At 50.8% G+C, this 21976-nt stretch overlaps 1 protein-coding gene across 3 annotated transcripts in view; it reads left to right on the forward strand.

Moving 5' to 3' along the window:
• Positions 1-21339, forward strand: part of bcar1 (BCAR1 scaffold protein, Cas family member) — a 90223-nt gene extending 68884 nt beyond the window's left edge. For 2 of the 3 annotated variants that reach the window (XM_056416121.1, XM_056416120.1), the window contains exons 4-8: positions 8649-8744; positions 10535-10906; positions 12348-13223; positions 19490-19576; positions 19993-21339. In XM_056416121.1, the coding sequence (XP_056272096.1) occupies positions 8649-8744; positions 10535-10906; positions 12348-13223; positions 19490-19576; positions 19993-20538 (1977 nt within the window). In that variant the 3' untranslated portion in view covers positions 20539-21339. The remainder of the gene's footprint in view (positions 1-8648; positions 8745-10534; positions 10907-12347; positions 13224-19489; positions 19577-19992) is intronic. The other variant, XM_056416122.1, reaches the window with a different exon arrangement.
• The last annotated feature ends 637 nt before the right edge of the window (positions 21340-21976 follow it).

The raw sequence follows: 21976 nt of genomic DNA on the forward strand, positions 1-21976 counted from the left end.
TGCGATCTACCATCATTACTACCGCGATCGATCACAGGTCATTGCTGACGACGTATTGAGCACCCCCTGATATAGATTGTGTAATTCTTGAGGCCAACATCTATCCCAAGTACAACGCTGTAGCGGCCCCGGATTGGCTGAATTCCTTTCAACGACTTCCACGCCATAGTTAGCTTTGAGCCGAGTAAATAATTAAACGGCTGCGCCCACGGACTCGGAATATGACAAAGAAATGTAACCGGCTATATGCGACTTGTTGACATTAGCGTATGGGGTAACATGATTTATTTGATGCTACCGAATGGATGTAGCACGCTGTTGTTTTGCACTACAGGTACCTCTTTAAAGACAGACCAGTCAAAGACCTCAGAGACCAGTTGACCCTCAGAGACCAGTCCAGGACCTCAGAGACCAGTCCAAGACCTCCGAGACCAGTCCAGAGGACCTCAGAGACCAGTCCAAGACCCTCAGAGACCAGTCAAAGACCTCAGAGACAGTCAGTCCACACCCTTGAGACCAGTCCAAGACCTCAGAGACCAGTCCAAGACCTCAGAGACCAGTCCAAGACCCTCAGAGACCAGTCGTCAAAGACCTCAGAGACCAGTCCAGGACCAGAGACCAGTCAAAGACCTCAGAGACCAGTCCAAGACCCTCAGAGACCAGTCAAAGACCAGAGACCAGTCGAGACCAGTCAGGACCTCAGAGACCAGTCAAAGACCCTCAGAGACCGGTCCAAGACCTCAGAGACCAGTCCAAGACCCAGAGACCAGTCAAAGACCCAGAGACCAGTCCAAGACCCCAGAGACCAGACCAAGACCTCAGAGACCAGTCCAGGACCTCAGAGACCAAATAGACCTCAGAGACCAGTCCAAGACCTCAGAGACCAGTCAAAGACCTCAGAGACCAGTCCAGGACCTCAGAGACCAGTCCAGGACCTCAGAGACCAGTCCAAGACCTCAGACCAGTCCAAGACCTCAGAGACCAGTCCAAGACCTCAGAGACCAGTCCAAGACCTCAGAGACCAGTCAAAGACCTCAGAGACCAGTCCAAGACCTCAGAGACCAGTCCAAGACCTCAGAGACCAGTCAAAGACCTCAGAGACCAGTCCAAGACCTCAGAGACCTTAGACCTCAGAGACCAGTCCAAGACCTCAGAGACCAGTACAAGACCTCAGAGACCAGTCCAAGACCTCAGAGACCAGTCCAGGACCTCAGAGACCAGTCAAAGACCTCAGAGACCAGTCCAAGACCTCAGAGACCAGTCCAAGACCTCAGAGACCAGTCCAAGACCTCAGAGACCAGTCAAAGACCTCAGAGACCAGTCAAAGACCTCAGAGACCAGTCCAGGACCTCAGAGACCAGTTAAAGACCTCAGAGACCTTAAAGACCTCAGAGACCTTAAGACCTCAGAGACCAGTCCAAGACCTCAGAGACCAGTCAAAGACCTCAGAGACCAGTCCAAGACCTCAGAGACCAGTCCAAGACCTCAGAGACCAGTCCAAGACCTCAGAGACCAGTCCAAGACCTCAGAGACCAGTCAAAGACCTCAGAGACCAGTCAAAGACCTCAGAGACCAGTCCAGGACCTCAGAGACCAGTCCAAGACCTCAGAGACCAGTCCAAGACCTCAGAGACCAGTCCAAGACCTCAGAGACCAGTCAAAGACCTCAGAGACCAGTCCAAGACCTCAGAGACCAGTCAAAGACCTCAGAGACCAGTCAAAGACCTCAGAGACCAGTCCAAGACCTCAGAGACCAGTCCAAGACCTCAGAGACCAGTCCAAGACCTCAGAGACCAGTCAAAGACCTCAGAGACCAGTCCAAGACCTCAGAGACCAGTCCAAGACCTCAGAGACCAGTCAAAGACCTCAGAGACCAGTCCAAGACCTCAGAGACCAGTCCAGGACCTCAGAGACCAGTCAAAGACCTCAGAGACCAGTTAAGACCTCAGAGACCAGTCAAAGACCTCAGAGACCAGTCCAAGACCTCAAAGACCTCAGAGACCAGTCCAAGACCTCAGAGACCAGTCCAAGACCTCAGAGACCAGTCCAGGACCTCAGAGACCAGTCCAGGACCTCAGAGACCAGTCAAAGACCTCAGAGACCAGTCCAAGACCTCAGAGACCAGTCCAAGACCTCAGAGACCAGTCCAAGACCTCCAAGACCTCAGAGACCAGTCCAAGACCTCAGAGACCAGTCCAGGACCTCAGAGACCAGTCAAAGACCTCAGAGACCAGTCCAGGACCTCAGAGACCAGTCAAAGACCTCAGAGACCAGTCCAAGACCTCAGAGACCAGTCCAAGACCTCAGAGACCAGTCAAAGACCTCAGAGACCAGTCCAGGACCTCAGAGACCAGTCAAAGACCTCAGAGACCAGTCCAGGACCTCAGAGACCAGTCCAAGACCTCAGAGACCAGTCCAAGACCTCAGAGACCAGTCAAAGACCTCAGAGACCAGTCAAAGACCTCAGAGACCTGAAGACCTCAAGACCTTAAGACCTCAGAGACCAGTCCAAGACCTCAGAGACCAGTCCAAGACCTCAGAGACCAGTCCAAGACCTCAGAGACCAGTCCAAGACCTCAGAGACCAGTCCAGGACCTCAGAGACCAGTCAAAGACCTCAGAGACCAGTCCAAGACCTCAGAGACCAGTTAAAGACCTCAGAGACCTTAAAGACCTCAGAGACCTTGAGACCTCAGAGACCTTAAGACCTCAGAGACCAGTCCAAGACCTCAGAGACCAGTCCAGGACCTCAGAGACCAGTCAAAGACCTCAGAGACCAGTCCAAGACCTCAGAGACCTTAAAGACCTCAGAGACCTTAAAGACCTCAGAGACCTTAAAGACCTCAAAGACCAGTACAAGACCTCAGAGTCCAGGCAAAGACCTCAGAGACCTTAAAGACCTCAGAGACCAGTCAAAGACCTCAGAGACCAGTCAAAGACCTCAGAGACCAGTCAAAGACCTCAGAGACCAGTCCAAGACCTCAGAGACCAGTCAAAGACCTCAGAGACCAGTCCAAGACCTCAGAGACCAGACCAAGACATCAGAGACCAGTCCAGAGCCTCAGAGACCAAAAGACCTCAGAGACCTTAAAGACCTCAGAGACCTTAAGACCTCAGAGTCCAGTCCTAGCCCTCAGAGACCTTAAATACCTCAAAGACCTTAAAGACCTCAGAGACCTTTAAGACCTCAGAGACCTTAAAGACCTCAGAGACCTCCAAGACCTCAGAGACCTCCAAGACCTTAGAGACCTTAAAGGACCTCAAGACCTCAGGACCTCAGAGACCTTAAAGACCTCAGAGACCTCCAAGACCTCAGAGACCTCAAAGACCTCAGAGACCTTAAGGACCTCAGAGACCAGACCTTAAAGACCTCAGAGACCTTAAGACCTCAGAGACCAGTCCAGACCTCAAAGACCTCAAAGACCTTAAAGACCTCAGAGACCTCAATGACCTTAAAGACCTCAGAGACCTTAAAGTCCAAGACCTCAGAGACCTTAAGACCTCAGAGACCTCAAAGACCTCAGAAACCTTAAAGACCTCAGAGACCTTAAATACCTGCAAGTAAGACCTCAGAAACCTTAAAGACCTCAGAGACCTTAAAGACCTCAGAGACCAAGACCTCAGAGACCTTAAAGACCTCAGAGACCTTAAAGACCTCAGAGACCTTAAAGACCTCAGAGACATTAAAGACCTCAGAGACCTTAAAGACCTTAAAGACCTCAGAGACCTCAGAGACCTTAAAGACCTCAGAGACCTTAAAGACCTCAGAGACCTCAGAGACCTTAAATATCTCAAAGACCTCAGAGACCTCAGAGACCTTAAAGACCTCAGAGACCAGTCAAACCTCAAGACCTTAAAGACCTCAGAGACATTAAAGACCTCAGAGACCTTAAAGACCTTAAAGACCAAGACCTCAGAGACCTCCAAAGACCTCAGAGACCAGAAGACCTCAGAGACCTTAAAGACCTCAGAGACCTTAAAGACCTTAGAGACCTCAGAGACCTTAAAGACCTCAGAGACCTTAAAGACCTCAGAGACCTTAAAGACCTCAGAGACCTCAAAGACCTCAGAGACCTTAAAGACCTCAGAGACCAGTCAAGACCTCAGAGACCTTAAAGACCTCAGATACCTTAAAGACCTCAGAGACCTTAAAGACCTCAGAGACCTTAAAGACCTCCAAGACCTCAGAGACCAGTTAAGACCTCAGAGACCTTAAAGACCTCAGGACCTCAAATAAGACCTCAGAGACCTTAAAGACCTCAGAGACCTTAAAGACCTCAGAGACTCAAAGACCTCAGAGACCTCAAAGACCTCAGAGACCTCAGAGACCTCAGGACCTTACTCAGAGACCTCAAAGACCTCAAAGACCTTAAAGACCTCAGAGACCTTAGAGACCTCAGAGACCTTAAATATCTCAACGACCTTAAAGACCTCAGAGACCTTAAATATCTCAAAGACCTTAAAGACCTCAGATACCTTAAAGACCTCAGAGACCTTAAAGACCTCAGAGACCTTAAATACCTCAAAGACCTTAAAGACCTCAGAGACCTTAAAGACCTCAGATACCTCAAAGACCTCAGAGACCTTAAAGACCGTAAATACCTCAAAGACCTCAGAGACCTTAAAGACCTCAAAGACCTTAAAGACCTCAGAGACCTCAATGACCTTAAAGACCTCAGAGACCTTAAAGACCCAGTCAAAGACCAGACAAGATGTAGCCAGATCAGATAATGTGTTTCTAAAGGTTATTCATGCACTGACGGTCCAGTATTCAATAACAATACGTCAAGTTTAGCTGTTCAAAGTCCTCAACTCCGACATACGCGAGCTTGAATGAGTCATGGTGGTGTGACGTCACATCGTTGAGATCGACAGCCAGCCACAGCGGATGTGTTCAGATACCAATATAAACACTCGCGTCGGCTGCAACAAATGCTGAGATTGATAATATGGACGATGAAAGATTGTCTGATTCAGCAACTGGATACTTGTTTGAACCTTTAAGCAGACTATCCCATTTAGTGAATTGTGACAGCGATGATAGCGAAGGATTAGCTGATGAAGTGATGATTCTGACGAAGTTGAAGCGCTCAGATGCTTCACCGGCGACCGTGCAGAGACGTAAGTCAAGATGGTGCAGTTGTGGGAAATGTGCCACAGAAAACAGACATAGAGTGCATTTGTTGTAAAGACGCGAACTTATCCGATGATATAGCAGGGCTCTCAAGTTTTGAAGACAGGCAAGCGTGAGATTTCCATCAGCACCGATACAGCTGAGCTGACTGTTACGGCATCGAACAAAAGAGTTGTCGAGGGGCGGGGGGGTGGGCCTAGTGACTATTACTCAACAATCGATCGGCATTGAGCACCCTGCATTCAAGCATTAAATAGCCGAGAGGTTTTTTCAGCGTGAGGAATTAGATGTGTGGGGTGGGCGTGAGATAAGACCGAATCGTGAGTCTCACGCTCAATCGGCGTGAGACTTGAGAGCCTTGATATAGTGTCATTAGACCTCATCTGACACAAAAGCGTGAGCTGATAGCTCCTACAGCGCATAAGCCAGCTGGAGATGTCTTTCATTGATGCAATGTCCGACATGTTCGAGGTGCTAGTGACTTTTTCTTTGCTCGACCAGCTCCATGCTCAGAGACCGGTCCAAGAGGACTGTCAAGACGCACGTCAAGACCTCACGAGACATACAGTGCTGGAATGTGGCGCTATAGAGAAAGGACCTCAGAGGCCAATTTTTTTATGTCAATGATCTACCAATACCACGTCCAAGACCTCAAAGACCTCAGAGATTGTGTATTCTTAAAGACCTTCAAGACCTCAGAGACCAGTAAAGACCTGAGACCAGCTCAAAGACCTTCAAGACCTCAGAGACCTTAAAGAGACCTAAGACCTTAAAGACCTCAGAGACCTCAGAGACCTTAAATATCTCAAAGACCTTAAAGACCTCAGAGATCTTAAAGACCTTAAATACCTTAAAGACCTTAGAGACCTTAAAGACCTTAAAGACCTCAGAGACCTTAAAGACCTCAGAGACCTCAAAGACCTTAAAGACCTCAGAGACCTTAAAGACCTCAAAGACCTTAAAGACCTCAGAGACCTTAAAGACCTCAGAGACCTTAAAGACCTTAAAGACCTCAGAGACCTTAAAGACCTCAGAGACCTTAAAGACCTCAGAGACCTTAAATACCTCAAAGACCTTAAAAACCTCAGAGACCTTAAAGACCTCAAAGACCTTAAAAACCTCAGAGACCTTAAAGACCTCAGAGACCTTAAATACCGTAAAGACCTTAAAGACCTCAGAGACCTTAAAGACCTCAGAGACCTTAAAGACCTCAGAGACCTTAAAGACCTCAGAGACCTTAAAGACCTCAAAGACCTCAGAGACCTTAAAAACCTCAAAGACCTTAAAGACCTCAGAGACCTTAAAGACCTCAGAGACCTTAAAGACCTCAAAGACCTTAAAGACCTCAGAGACCTTAAAGACCTCAGAGACCTTAAATACCTCAAAGACCTTAAGACCTCAGAGACCTTAAAGACCTCAGAGACCTTAAAGACCTTAAAGACCTCAAAGACCTCAGAGACCTTAAAGACCTTAAAGACCTCAAAGACCTTAAAGACCTCAGAGACCTTAAAGACCTCAGAGACCTTAAAAACCTCAGAGACCTTAAAGACCTCAGAGACCTTAAAGACCTCAGAGACCTTAAATACCGTAAAGACCTTAAAGACCTCAGAGACCTTAAAGACCTCAGAGACCTTAAAGACCTTAAAGACCTCAGAGACCTTAAAGACCTCAGAGACCTTAAATACCGTAAAGACCTTAAAGACCTCAGAGACCTTAAAGACCTCAGAGACCTTAAATACCTCAAAGACCTTAAAGACCTCAGAGACCTTAAAGACCTCAGAGACCTTAAAGACCTCAGAGACCTTAAAGACCTCAGAGACCTTAAATACCTCAAAGACCTTAAAGACCTCAGAGACCTTAAAGACCTCAGAGACCTTAAAGACCTTAAAGACCTCAGAGACCTTAAAGACCTCAGAGACCTTAAAGACCTTAAAGACCTCAGAGACCTTAAAGACCTCAGAGACCTTAAAGACCTCAAAGACCTTAAAGACCTCAGAGACCTTAAAGACCTCAGAGACCTTAAAGACCTCAGAGACCTTAAAGACCTCAGAGACCTTAAATACCTCAAAGACCTTAAAGACCTCAGAGACCTTAAAGACCTCAGAGACCTTAAAGACCTTAAAGACCTCAGAGACCTTAAAGACCTCAGAGACCTTAAAGACCTCAGAGACCTTAAAGACCTTAAAGACCTCAGAGACCTTAAAGACCTCAGAGACCTTAAATACCTCAAAGACCTTAAAGACCTCAGAGACCTTAAAGACCTCAGAGACCTTAAAGACCTCAGAGACCTTAAAGACCTCAGAGACCTTAAAGACCTCAGAGACCTTAAAGACCTCAAAGACCTCAGAGACCTTAAAGACCTCAAAGACCTTAAAGACCTCAGAGACCTTAAAGACCTCAGAGACCTTAAAGACCTCAATACCTTAAAGACCTCAGAGACCTTAAAGACCTTAAAGACCTCAGAGACCTCAAAGACCTCAGAAACCTTAAAGACCTCAGAGACCTTAAAGACCTCAGAGACCTTAAAGACCGTAAGACCTCAAAGACCTTAAAGACATCAGAGACCTTAAAGACCTCAAAGACCTTAAAGACCTTAAGACCTCAAAGACCTTAAAAACCTCAGAGACCTTAAAGACCTCAGAGACCTTAAAGACCTTAAAGACCTTAAAGACCTCAGAGACCTTAAAGACCTCAAAGACCTCAGAGACCTTAAAAACCTCAAAGACCTTAAAGACCTCAGAGACCTTAAAGACCTCAGAGACCTTAAAGACCTCAGAGACCTTAAAGACCTCAAAGACCTTAAAGACCTCAGAGACCTTAAATATCGTAAAGACCTCAGAGACCTTAAAGACCTCAGAGACCTTAAATACCTTAAAGACCTCAGAGACCTTAAAGACCTCAGAGACCTTAAAGACCTCAGAGACCTCAAAGACCTCAGAGACCTTAAAGACCTCAGAGACCTTAAAGACCTCAGAGACCTTAAAGACATCAGAGACCTTAAATACCTCACAGACCTTAAATACCTCAGAGACCTTTAAGACCTCAGAGACCTTAAAGACATCAAAGACCTCAGAGACCTTAAAGACCTCAGAGACCTTAAAGACCTCAGAGACCTTAAAGACATCAGAGACCTTAAATACCTCAGAGACCTTAAAGACCTCAGAGACCTTAAAGACCTCAAAGAACTCAGAGACCTTAAAGACCTCAGAGACCTCAAAGACCTCAGAAACCTTAAAGACCTCAGAGACCTTAAAGACCGTAAGACCTCAAAGACCTTAAAGACATCAGAGACCTTAAAGACCTTAAGACCTCAAAGACCTTAAAGACCTCAGAGACCTTAAATACCTCAGACCTGAAAGACCTTAAGACCTCAAAGACCTTAAAGACCTCAGAGACCTTAAAGACCTTAAGACCTCAAAGACCTTAAAGACCTCAAAGACCTTTAAGACCTCAGAGACCTTAAAGACCTTAAAGACCTCAGAGACCTTAAAGACGTTGTTAATGTCTCCTGTCCAGGTGTATGACACTCCTCCCATGGTGGTGAAGGGCCACTCTGGTGGTCAGGATATATATGACACCCCAGTTAGCTCGGACAAGAGCACACATCAGACGGTAAGCCTGAAGATATACATAAACATATGTCACATACATATAAATATATCATATACATATATATATATATATATATACATAAACATATACATATGTGATATACATATATTTTTATATACATATAAATATATCATATACATAAACATATACATAAACATATACACTACCGTTCAAAAGTTTGGGATCACCCAGACAATTTCGTGTTTTCCATGAAAACTCACACTTTTATTTATCAAATGAGTTGCAAAATGTATAGAAAATATAATCAAGACATTGACAAGGTTAGAAATAATGATGTTTATTTGAAGTATTAATTTTTTTCTTCAAACTTTGCTTTCGTCAAAGAATGCTCCTTTTGCAGCAATTCCAGCATTGCAGACCTTTGGCATTCTAGCTGTTAATTTGTTGAGGTAATCTGTTGAAATGTCACCCCACGCTTCCTGAAGCACCTCCACAAGTTGGATTGGCTTGATGGGCACTTCTTGAGGACCATACGGTCAAGCTGCTCCCACAACAGCTCAATGGTTGAGATCTGGTGACTGGCCACTCCATTACAGACAGCAAGCTGCCTGCTTCTTCCCTCAATAGTTCTTGCACAATGTGGAGGTGTGCTTTGGGTCATTGTCCTGTTGGAGGAGGAAATTGGCTCCAATCAAGCGCTGCCCACAGGGTATGGCATGGCGTTGCAAAATGGAGTGACAGCCTTCCTTATTTAAAATCCCTTTTACCTGGTACAAATCTCCCACTTTACCAGCACCAAAGCAGCCCCAGGCCATCACATGACCTCCACCATGCTTGACAGATGGTGTCAGGCACTCTTCCAGCATCTTTTCACCTGTTCTGCGTCTCACAAATGTTCTTCTGTGTGATCCAAACACCTCAAACTTGGATTCATCTGTCCAGAACACCTTTTCCAATCTTCCTCTGTCCAATGCCTGTGTTCTTTTGCCCATACCAATCTTTTCTTTTATTGGCCAGTCTCAGATATGGCTTTTCTTTGCCACTCTGCCTAGAAGGCCAGCATCCCGGAGTCGCCTCTTCACTGTCGACGTTGACACTGGCATTTTGCGGGTACCATTTAAAGAAGCTGCCAGTTGAGGACCTGTGAGGCGTCTATTTCTCAAACTAGAGACTCTAATGTACTTGTCTTCTTGCTGAGTTGTGCACGGGGCCTCCCACTTCTCTTTCTGCTCTGGTTAGAGCCCGTTTGTGCTGTTCTCTGAAGGGAGTAGTACACACCGCTGGAGGACATTTTCAGTTTCTTTGCAATTTCTCGCATGGAACAGCCTTCATTTCTAAGAACAAGAATAGACTGGCGAGTTTCACATGAAAGTTCTTTTTTTCTGGCCATTTTGAGAGTCTTATCGAACCCACAAATGTGATGCTCCAGATAATCAACTAGCTCAAAGGAAGGCCAGTTTTATAGCTTCTCTCATCAGCAAAACAGTTTTCAGCTGTGTTAACATAATTGCACAAGGGTTTTCAAGGGTTTTCTAATCATCCATTAGTCTTCTAAGGCGATTAGCAAACACAATGTACCATTAGAACACTGGAGTGATAGTTGCTGTAAAAGGGCCTCTATACACCTATGGAGATATTTCATTAGAAACCAGACACTTCCACCTAGAATAGTCATTTACCACATTAACAATGTATAGTGTGTATTTTTGATTAATGTTATCTTCATTGAAAAAACAGTGCTTTTCTTTGAAAAATAAAGTCATTTCTAAGTGATCCCAAACTTTTGAACGGTAGTGTACATATGTGATGTATATTGAATGTGTCTCCAGGTCTACGACTTCCCTCCATCCGTCAGCAAAGACGTTCCCGACTCTCAACCAATCAGGGACGAGACCTACGACGTCCCGCCCCACTTTGCCAAACTCAAGCCGCCGCCCCCCGGCCGGTACGCGCACGGCGGCCACGACGACGTCATCGACGACGAGCCGCCGATCCCCGAGGACGTGTACGACGTCCCGCCCCCCGTCCTGACGGACAAGCGTTACCGCGGCGACAGGACCGGAGCGGGCCGGCCCCCCCAGGACGTCTACGACACCCCCGCCAGCCTGCGGGGGGGGGGCCCCCACGACCACGACGTCTACGACTTCCCCCGGGAGCGGGAGGACCAGGGGGACCGCTCGGTCTACGACGTCCCCCCACAGGTACTGGAAGGGCCGGAGACCCCCATAAAGGAAGGAGACCCCCATAAAGGGCCAGAGACCTCCATAAAGGGCCGGAGACCTCTTAAGGGCCAGAGACCTCTTAAAGAGCCAGAGACCCCTTAAAGGGCCGGAGACCTCTTAAAGGGCCGGAGACCCCCATAAAGGGCCAGAGACCTCCATAAAGGGCAGGAGACCTCTTAAGGGCCAGAGACCCCCATAAAGGGCCAGAAACCTCTTAAGGGCCAGAGACCTCTTAAGGGCCAGAGACCCCCATAAAGGGCCAGAGACCTCCATAAAGGGCCGGAGACCTCTTAAAGAGCCAGAGACCCCTTAAAGGGCCAGAGACCTCTTAAAGGGCCAGAGACCCCCATAAAGGGCCGGAGACCCCCATAAAGGGCCAGAGACCTCCATAAAGGGCCGGAAACCTCTTAAGGGCCAGAGATCCCCATAAAGGGCCAGAGACCTCCATAAAGGGCCGGAGACCTCTTAAGGGCCAGAGACCTCCATAAAGGGCCGGAGACCTCTTAAGGGCCAGAGACCCCCATAAAGGGCCGGAGACCCCCATAAAGGGCCAGAGACCTCCATAAAGGGCCTGAGACCTCTTAAGGGCCAGAGACCCCCATAAAGGGCCAGAGACCTCCATAAAGGGCCGGAGACCTCTTAAGTGCCGGAGACCTCTTAAGGGCCAGAGACCCCCATAAAGGGCCAGAGACCCCCATAAAGGGCCGGAGACCCCCATAAAGGGCCAGAGACCTCCATAAAGGGCCGGAGACCTCTTAAGGGCCAGAGACCCCCATAAAGGGCCGGAGACCTCTTAAAGAGCCAGAGACCCCTTAAAGGGCCAGAGACCCCCATAAAGGGCCGGAGACCTCTTAAGGGCCAGAGACCCCCATAAAGGGCCGGAGACCTCTTAAAGAGCCAGAGACCCCTTAAAGGGCCGGAGACCTCTTAAAGGGCCAGAGACCCCCATAAAGGGCCGGAGACCTCTTAAAGGGCCAGAGACCCCCATAAAGGGCCGGAGACCTCTTAAAGGGCCGGAGACCCTTTAAAGAGCCAGAGACCTCTTAAAGGGCCGGAGACCTCTTAAAGGGCCAGAGACCCCCTTAAAAGGCCAGAGACCTCTTAAAGGGCCAGAGACCCCTTAAAGAGCCAGAGACCCCTTGAAGGGCCAGAGACACCCTTAAAGGGCCGGAGACCTCTTAAAGGGCCGAAGACCTCTTAAAGGGCCAGAAACCCCCTTAAAGGGCCGGAGACCCCCTCTGTGGGCTTCATTCACCTTCTATCTCAGCCATGTCACACCTGATACTAATCGGTATCGTTATCGTCGTAATAACCCTCGTACTTCATGAGGAGCATCATAATGCTATTATCTTTCTACATCGCGTGGCTTTAAGAGCAACATGGCCGCTGTGAAGCCTCATGCCGCTGTCTCCGCCCCCAGGTGATGCGCGACGCCCCGTCCTCGGGGGAGGAGCTCGCCTCGTCCTTCAAGCGCCTGTCGGCCTCCAGCACCGGGAGCACCCGGAGCAACCACTCCTCTTCCTCCTTGGACACGGTGCCGGTCCGGGACTCCTCCTCTTCCTCCTCCCTCTCCGCCCCTGGCTCCGCCCCCGGGAAACCCCTCATGCTGGACCTGGAGCAGGCCATGGAGCGGCTGTCCCGCCTCCAGCAGGCCGTGGAGTCCAGCGTGTCCCTCGTGATGTCCTTCATCACGGGTAACTGGAGAAGCCCCGCCCACCTGGAAGGGAACCTGCCCGCCATCCATCAGGCCGCGGACCGGGTGCGCTGCGCCGTGCGGGACTTCCTGGAATTTGCCCGCGGCGCCGTGGCCAACTCCGCCCAGGCCACGGACCGCGCCCTGCACGCCAAGCTGGGCCTCCAGGTGGGCAAGATGGAGGAGGTGTTCCAGAGCCTGGTGAGGCACGGCCAGGGCCTGGACGCCGTGGCCTGGGCGCACGCCGCGCTGGCGGCGCCGCCGCCGGGGGGCGACGACCTGGACCGGCTAATCATGACGGCGAGGGGCGTCCCCGACGACGCCAAGCAGCTCGCCTCCTTCCTGCACGGCAACGCCTCGCTGCTCTTCAAGCGGACCCACCGGCAGCAGCAGCAGCTGCCGCTGCCCCCCCTCCCGGGGGAGGGTCACGGGACGGGGTCGGGGAGCGGGACCAATCAGGGAGGGGAGAGGGGCAGCATTCAGTCCAGGCCCCTCCCCTCGCCGCCAAAGTTCACGGCTGCAGAGGAAGAGGACGGCGAGGAGCGGCAGTACGAGACCACCGAGGAGGGCTGGATGGAGGACTACGACTACGTCCACCTGCAGGTGGGGGGGGTCACACACACACACACACACACATACACACACTTACACACACATACACACACTTACACACACTTACACACACTTACACACACATACACACACACACACACTTACACACACACATACACACACACACACACACGAAGTGTGCATTTTCTACCTGTGAGGTGAGACTACTGACTACTTGGATCCTGCTAAGTGTCTTCTTTAGATTAGTTTATCTGCTGAGTTACTGTTGTATTTGTTGTTTAGAGCTGCTGGATTGTTGGTCTGTCCTGTTGTAGGATTTGTTTTGGTAGAGAGGTGTGTGCTGATTACTGACACCTGAATCTTCACTGATTGGACGAGCGCTCATCACCTGGTTTCAATTGAGTGTCATTTGAATACCAACGAGCAAGGGGTGGTATCAATGCGGCTGGAGGTAATTGGCACCAACCTGGGCTCCTAACCGGATCGGGTCTTTAGCGTCAGCTGTAGACTCGGAGGACAAAGACATCGGAGTCTTCCGTTGGAGTCGAGACTCGGAGGACAAAGACATAGGAGTCTTCCCTTGGAGTCGAGACTCGGAGGACAAAGACATCGGAGTCTTCCGTTGGAGTCAAGACTCGGAGGACAAAGACATAGGAGTCTTCCGTTGGAGTCAAGACTCGGAGGACAAAGACATAGGAGTCTTCCGTTGGAGTCGAGACTCGGAGGACAAAGACATCGGAGTCTTCCGTTGGAGTCAAGACTCGGAGGACAAAGACATAGGAGTCTTCCGTTGGAGTCGAGACTCGGAGGACAAAGACATAGGAGTCTTCCGTTGGAGTCGAGACTCGGAGGACAAAGACATAGGAGTCTTCCGTTGGAGTCGAGACTCGGAGGACAAAGACATAGGAGTCTTCCTTGGAGTCGAGACTCGGAGGACAAAGACATAGGAGTCTTCCTTGGAGTCAAGACTCGGGAGGACAAAGACATAGGAGTCTTCCTTGGAGTCGAGACTGGAGGACAAAGACATAGGAGTCTTCCGTTGGAGTCAAGACTCGGAGGACAAAGACATAGGAGTCTTCCGTTGGAGTCGAGACTCGGAGGACAAAGACATCGGAGTCTTCCGTTGGAGTCAAGACTCGGAGGACAAAGACATAAGAGTCTTCCGTTGGAGTCGAGACTCGGAGGACAAAGACATAGGAGTCTTCCGTTGGAGTCGAGACTCGGAGGACAAAGACATAGGAGTCTTCCCTTGGAGTCGAGACTCGGAGGACAAAGACATAGGAGTCTTCCCTTGGAGTCAAGACTCGGAGGACAAAGACATAGGAGTCTTCCGTTGGAGTCGAGACTCAGAGGACAAAGACATTGGAGTCTTCCGTTGGAGTCGAGACTCGGAGGACAAAGACATAGGAGTCTTCCGTTGGAGTCGAGACTCGGAGGACAAAGACATAGGAGTCTTCCCTTGGAGTCGAGACTCGGAGGACAAAGACATAGGAGTCTTCCCTTGGAGTCAAGACTCGGAGGACAAAGACATAGGAGTCTTCCCTTGGAGTCGAGACTCGGAGGACAAAGACATAGGAGTCTTCCGTTGGAGTCAAGATTCGGAGGACAAAGACATCGGAGTCTTCCGTTGGAGTCTTCGTGGGTGGCTGTGTATTCCACCATTTTGTGAATATGTGTGTCTTTTCCATACCTGTGCGTATCTCTACTCGTAGTTACTATAGGACTCGTTCATTCCTGTACCGGAACCCCTCCTCGGTTATCCTTCCTACCCGTTCTACTCACACCCAGCACCTTGTCACGGGAGGCCTCTGGAACTGTCAGTCAGCCAACCGCAAGGCCGCTTTCATCTCTTTGCCATGGAGCAGTCGCTTGACTTCCTGTCTCTCACTGAGACCTGGATCACAGCAGACAACACGTCTACCCCGGCTGCTCTCTCCTCGGCCTTCTCCTTCAGCCACCCAGACCCTCTGGTCGGGGTGGAGCTACAGGTTTACTCATCTCACCCACATGGTGTTTCTCTACTCGATTCCACTCTTTATCCCACTGACTTGAGTTCAATGCTGTGACGGTGACTCATCCAGTTCAACTACACATGGTTGTTCTCTACCGTCCCCCTGGTTCTTTGGGAGATTTCTTGGAAGAGCTAGACGCCCTCCTGTCCAACTTCACTGAACACAGCCCCCCGCTCATCCTTCTGGGTGACTTCAACATCCAGACAGAGAAGTCATGTGATCTCTTCCTGTGTTCCTTTGACCTCTCACTCAGTCCCTCCCCTTCCACTCACAAAGCCGGCAACCGCCTTGACTACATGTCCACTAGAAACTGCTGTACCTCTAACCTCACTGTAACTCCTCTCCATGTCTCTGACCACTTCTTCATCTCTTACTCTCTCTCGCTCTCTGGTACTGACAACCCACCCATATCTACAGACTCTGCACCTGTACGGCGCAACATTCGCACCCTCTGTCCTCCTCTCTGGCCTCCTCTGGCCTCCTCTGTCCTCCCCTCTGGCCTCCTCTCTGGCCTCCTCTGTCCCTCCTCCTCTGTCCTCCTCTCTGGCCTCCTCTCTGTCCTACCTCTCTGGCCTCTCTGTCCTCCTCTCTGGCCTCTCTGGCCTCCTCTGTCTTCCTCTCTGGCCTCCTCTCTGTCCTACCTCTCTGGCCTCTCTGTCCTCCTCTCTGGCCTCCTCTGTCCTCCTCTCTGGCCTCCTCTGTCCTCCTCTCTGTCCTCCTCTCTGGCCTCCTCTGTCCTCCTCTGGCCTCCTCTCTGGCCTCCTCTCTGGCCTCCTCTCTGTCCTCCCCTCTGGCCTCCTCTGTCCCTCCTCTCTGGCCTCCTCTGTCCCTCCTCTCTGGCCTCCTCTCTGGCCTCCTCTGTCCTCCTCCCTGGCCTCCTCCTCTGTCCTCCTCTCTGGCCTCCTCTGTCCCTCCTCTGGCCCTCCTCCTCTCTGGCCTCCTCTGTCCTCCTCCTCTGGCCCTCCTCCCTGGCCTCCTATGTCCTCCTCTCTGGCCTCCTCTGTCCCTCCTCTGGCCCTCCTCCTCTCTGGCCTCCTCTGTCCCTCCTCTCTGGCCTCCTCTGTCCTCCTCCCTGGTCTCCTCTGTCCTATCTGCTCTCCCCTCAACTGACTGCTTCTCACTCATGCAGCCTAACTCTGCCACAGACACTCTCCTCTCTTCCCTGTCTTCATCTCTTGATTCTCTTTGTCCTTTTAAGACACGACCGGTTCGGTAATCCTCTCCTCTCCGTGGTGGTCTGACTCGGTGCGCGCCGAGAGAGCCACCCTGCGAGCGACGGAAAGAAAATGGCGAAAAACGAATCAAGCGGAAGACTTGCTCTTCTATCAATCTCTCCTCTCCTCATTCTCTACCTCTATCTCTGCAGCCAGAAGCTCTTTCTACCTGACACAATTCAGTCTTCCTTCTCTAACCCTAAAAAACTCTTCTCTATCTTTTCCAACCTCCTTGATCCCCCCTGGCCCCTCCTCCTTCCACCCTTCTGCCACTTTGTGACTACTTTACAAACAAGATGGACGACATCCGCTCCTCCTTTACTCATCCATCTTCTATCACCTCACCAACACTAACTTCTTCATCCCCCTCTCTTTCCTCTTTCACCCCCCTGTCTCCCAATCAAGTTCTTAGCTTGGTGACCTCCGCTGACCGACCACCTGACCCCTTGACCCCGTCCCGTCTCCCATTCTCCAGGCTGTTGCTCCTGACCTTCTGACCTTCCTCACCCATCTTATTAACAGCTCCCTCTCAACTGGCTGTTTCCCTGACTCTCTGAAGGAGGCGAGAGTCAACCCTCTCCTGAAGAAACCACCTCGACCCGTCTGAAGTCAGCAACTACAGACCGGTCTCTCTTCTTCCTTTTCTCTCCAAAACTCTGGAGCGAGCTATCTTGAGCCAAGTGTCCTCCTGTCTCCACAGTAACAACCTTCTTGACCCTCACCAGTCTGGAGTCAAGGCCGGCCACTCGACAGAGACTGGCCTCCTTGCTGAGCAGCTTCACTCTGCTAGAGCAGCCTCTCTCTCCTCTGTCCTTATCCTTCACACTGCTAGAGCATCCGCTCTCTCCTCTGTCCTTATCCTTCACTCTGCTAGAGCAGCCTCTCTCTCCTCTGTCCTTATCCTTCTAGACCTTTCTGCAGCATTTGACACCGTGAACCACCAGATCCTTATCTCTTCTCTTCAGGAACTGGGATCTCAGGCACTGCACTCGCTCTTTTCTCTTCCTACCTTAACGACCACACTTACCGGGTAACTTGGAGAGGATCTGTGTCTGATCCGTGTCCTCTCACTACTGGGGTTCCTCAAGGCTCCGTCCTGGGTCCCCTCCTCTTCCTCTCACTATGGGGTCCCCCAAGGCTCCGTCCTGGGTCCCCTCCTCTTCCTGTCACTATGGGGTCGCTCAAGGCTCCGTCCTGGGTCCCCTCCTCTTCTCTCACTATGGGGTCCCTCAAGGCTCCGTCCTGGGTCCCCTCCTCTTCCTCTCACTATGGGGTCCCTCAAGGCTCCGTCCTGGGTCCCCTCCTCTTCTCTCACTATGGGGTCCCCCAAGGCTCCGTCCTGGGTCCCCTCCTCTTCCTCTCACTATGGGGTCCCTCAAGGCTCCGTCCTGGGTCCCCTCCTCTTCCTCTCACTATGGGGTCCCTCAAGGCTCCGTCCTGGGTCCCCTCCTCTTCCTCTCACTATGGGGTTCCTCAAGGCTCCGTCCTGGGTGCCCTCCTCTTCCTCTCACTATGGGGTTCCTCAAGGCTCCGTCCTGGGTCCCCTCCTCTTCTCTCACCATGGGGTCCCTCAAGGCTCCGTCCTGGGTCCCCTCCTCTTCCTCTCACTACTGGGGTTCCTCAAGGCTCCGTCCTGGGTCCCCTCCTCTTCCTCTCACTACTGGGGTTCCTCAAGGCTCCGTCCTGGGTCCCCTCCTCTTCCTCTCACTATGGGGTCCCTCAAGGCTCCGCCCTGGGTCCCCTGCTCTTCCTCTCACTATGGGGTTCCTCAAGGCTCCGTCCTGGGTCCCCTCCTCTTCTCTCACTATGGGGTTCCTCAAGGCTCTGTCCTGGGTCCCCTCCTCTTCCTCTCACTGCTGGGGTTCCTCAAGGCTCCGTCCTGGGTCCCCTCCTCTTCCTCTCACTACTGGGGTTCCTCAAGGCTCCGTCCTGGGTCCCCTCCTCTTCCTCTCACTATGGGGTCCCTCAAGGCTCCGCCCTGGGTCCCCTGCTCTTCTCTCTGTACACAAATTCTCTCGGCTCTGTCATTCGTTCACACGGCTTCTCCTACCATAGCTATGCTGATGACACCCAACTGATCTTCTCGTTTCCACCGGCCGAAACACAGGTGGCGGCGCGAATCTCTGCCTGTCTGACCGACATCTCTCAGTGGATGTCTGCTCACCACCTGAAGATCAACCCTGACAAGACTGAGCTACTATTCCTTCAGGGAAAGGCTCCCCCACCCATGACCTGACTACCACCTTCAACAGCTCTGTGTTGGCCCCACCCCCGACTGCCAGGAACCTCGGGGTGACACTAGACAGTCAACCTGACGGCCAACATCACTGCGACAGCGCATTCCTGTAGGTCCATGCTGCACAACATCAGGAGAACACGGCCTCTTCTTGCTCAGAAGGCGGCACAGGTTCTGGTCCAGGCTCTGGTCATTTCACGCCTTGACTACTGCAACTCCCTCCTGGCTGGTCTACCTGCTAAGGCCATCCGACCTCTGCAGCTCATCCAGAATGCAGCAGCTCGACTGGTCTTCAGCCTCCCGAAATTCACCCACACCACTCCGCTCCTCCGCTCTCTTCACTGGTTACCGGTGGAGCAGCATCCGCTTCAAAACACTGGTTCTTGGTACCGTGCTCTGAACGGATCGGGCCCCGTCTACATCCGGATATGGTCACACCGTACACCCCAGCACGTTCGCTCCGCTCGGCAACAGCCAATCGTCTTGTGCCTCCTGCACCTCGAGCTAATCACTCTACATCCAGACTGTTGCTGTCCTGGCTCGTGTGTGTGTGTGTGTGTGTGTGTGTGTGTGTGTGTGTGTGTGTGTGTGTGTGTGTGTGTGTGTGTGTGTGTGTGTGTGTGTGTGTGTGTGTGTGTGTGTGTGTGTGTGTGTGTGTGTGTGTGTGTGTGTGTGTGTGTGTGTGTGTGTGTGTGTAGGTGTGTGTGTGTGTGTGTGTGTGTGATGGGAGGAGTTTGCCACCACTAGAGGGAGACAGATGCTGCATATCTCCTGTTTTAAATACACCGCCTCAGTGTATAGAAGGTTGTGTAACAGTTGTGTGTCGATCCTCAGGGGAAAGAGGAGTTTGAGAAGAACCAGAAGCAGCTGCTGGAGAAGGGAAACATCATCAGACACAAGACACAGCTGGAGCAGCAACAGGTGTGTGTGTGTGTGAGAGAGAGAACATAGACAGCAGTCAAATAAAAGGAAGAGAGGCCATTAAAGACATAATTAGTGAAGCTGCTGTAAACTAGGGGCCCCTAAGAGGTCACTAGGGGCCACTAAGAGGTCACCAGGGGCCACTAAGAGGTCACCAGGGGCCACTAAGAGGTCACCAGTGGCCACTAATAGGTCACTAGGGGCCACTAAGAGGTCACTAGGGGCCACTAAGAGGTCACCAGGGGCCACTAAGAGGTCACCAGGGGCCACTAAGAGGTCACCAGGGGCCACTAAGTGGTCACCAGGGGCCACTAGGGTGCCGACCTTATAAAGAGAGGAGGATTAGCAGTCAGTCTTCGTTCTCATGACGCGTGACCTTTTGACCTTTGACCTCCGTGACTCGTGATCTCTTCCAGCTCAAGCAGTTCGAGTGGCTGGAGAAGGAGGTCAGCCGGCCCATCGACCACGACATGACGGGCTGGGTCCCGCCCCCCCAGCAGGCCCCGCCCCCCCACCACCAGGTCCAGAATGGCTCCGCCCCCCCCGGCCGCCGGCTGTGCCCCGGCGACCGGCAGCTGCTGCTCTTCTACCAGGAGCAGTGCGAGCGCAACGCGGCGGCGGTGACGGACGCCATCGACGCCTTCTTCGCCGCCGTCGGCTCCAACCAGCCGCCCAAGATCTTCGTCGCTCACAGCAAGTTTGTGATCCTCAGCGCCCACAAGCTCGTGTTCATCGGCGACACGCTGTCGCGCCAGGCCGCGTCGGCCGACGCCCGGCGCCGCGTGGCGGCGAGCAGCAACGCCCTCTGCGAGCAGCTCAAGGACATCGTGCTGAGCACCAAGGCGGCGGCGCTGCAGCACCCGGCGCCCGCCGCGGCCAGGGAGATGACGGAGAGGGTGAGGGCGCTGGCCGGCTGCACGCAGCACTTCAGGGGGGTGCTGGGCCAGCTGCTGGGCCTGTAGACCCCCAGAGGGAGGACCCCCCACGGGACCTCCTGAGACCCCCCACGGGACCTCCTGAGACCCTGTGCCCCCCCCCCCCACGGGACCTCCTGAGACCCTGTGCCCCCCCCCCCCCACGGGACCTCCTGTGCCCCCCCCTCTCTTCCAGCGGTCTCTTGGGACCTGAACGCCGACGGCTGTAAATTAATCTCTGTAAATATTTAAGTTACTTATTTAGTCAGAAAACCTGAGAGAGAAAAAGACTTAAACACTTCCGGTATATATATATAAATATATATATATATAAATATATATATATAAATATATGGTTCTTTGTTTCTTTTTTTTGATGAACGAAAAGATGAAAACATAAATGTAGTTTTTAGACAATATCAATAATTGTTATTATCATAGCGTATAATTCTGGCTCTTGTACCTTGTGTGAGTGTGCGTGTGTGTGTGTGTGTGTGTGAGAGTGTGTGTGTGTGCGTGTGTGTATGTGTGAGAGTGCGTGAGTGTGTGTGTGTGTGTATGTGCGTGTGAGTGTGTGTGTGTGTGTGTGAGTGACTGGGTGGTGTCCTACATCTTCTCCACAGAGCCCCCCCCCCCCTCACGGCTCTGACCCGCCGCTGCTCGTCCACACTGGTCCCTCCGGTCTAGGAGAGGAGACGTCTCGTGTGTCCTCCTCCGGTCTAGGAGAGGAGACGTCTCGTGTGTCCTCCTCCGGTCTAGGAGAGGAGACGTCTCATGTGTCCTCCTCCGGTCTAGGAGAGGAGACGTCTCGTGTGTCCAGCTGCAGTTATTAAACATGATTTCTGTGAATCGGTTCATGTTTTCTTTCTTATTTTGTATTTGAGAAGAAAAACTGAGTAAGAGTATTAATAGTAATAACAAGTATGAGTTTTAATGTTAATAATAACAAGTACGAGTTTTAATAATAATAACGAGTATACAGGACTGTCTCAGAAAATTAGAATATTGTGATAAAGTTCTTTATTTTCTGTAATGCAATTTAAAAAACAAAAATGTCATGCATTCTGGATTCATTACAAATCAACTGAAATATTGCAAGCCTTTTATTCTTTTAATATTGCTGATTATGGCTTACAGCTTAAGAAAACTCTAAAATCCTATCTCATAAAATTTTAATATTTCCTCAGACCAAGTAAAAAAAAAGATTTATAACAGCAAAACAAAATAAAACATTTGAAAATGTGTTTCCAGGTGTTTCGAGTTAATTAGACGATTCAAGTGATTTGTTTAATACCCTACTAGTATACTTTTTCATGATATTCTAATATTTAGAGATAGGATATTTGAGTTTTCTTAAGCTGTAAGCCATAATCAGCAATATTAAAAGAATAAAAGGCTTGCAATATTTCAGTTGATTTGTAATGAACCCAGAATGCATGACATTTTTGTTTTTTAATTGCATTACAGAAAATAAAGAACTTTATCA

This window comes from Pseudoliparis swirei, chromosome 6 (assembly GCF_029220125.1).
Source record: "Pseudoliparis swirei isolate HS2019 ecotype Mariana Trench chromosome 6, NWPU_hadal_v1, whole genome shotgun sequence".
Lineage (NCBI taxonomy): Eukaryota > Metazoa > Chordata > Actinopteri > Perciformes > Liparidae > Pseudoliparis > Pseudoliparis swirei.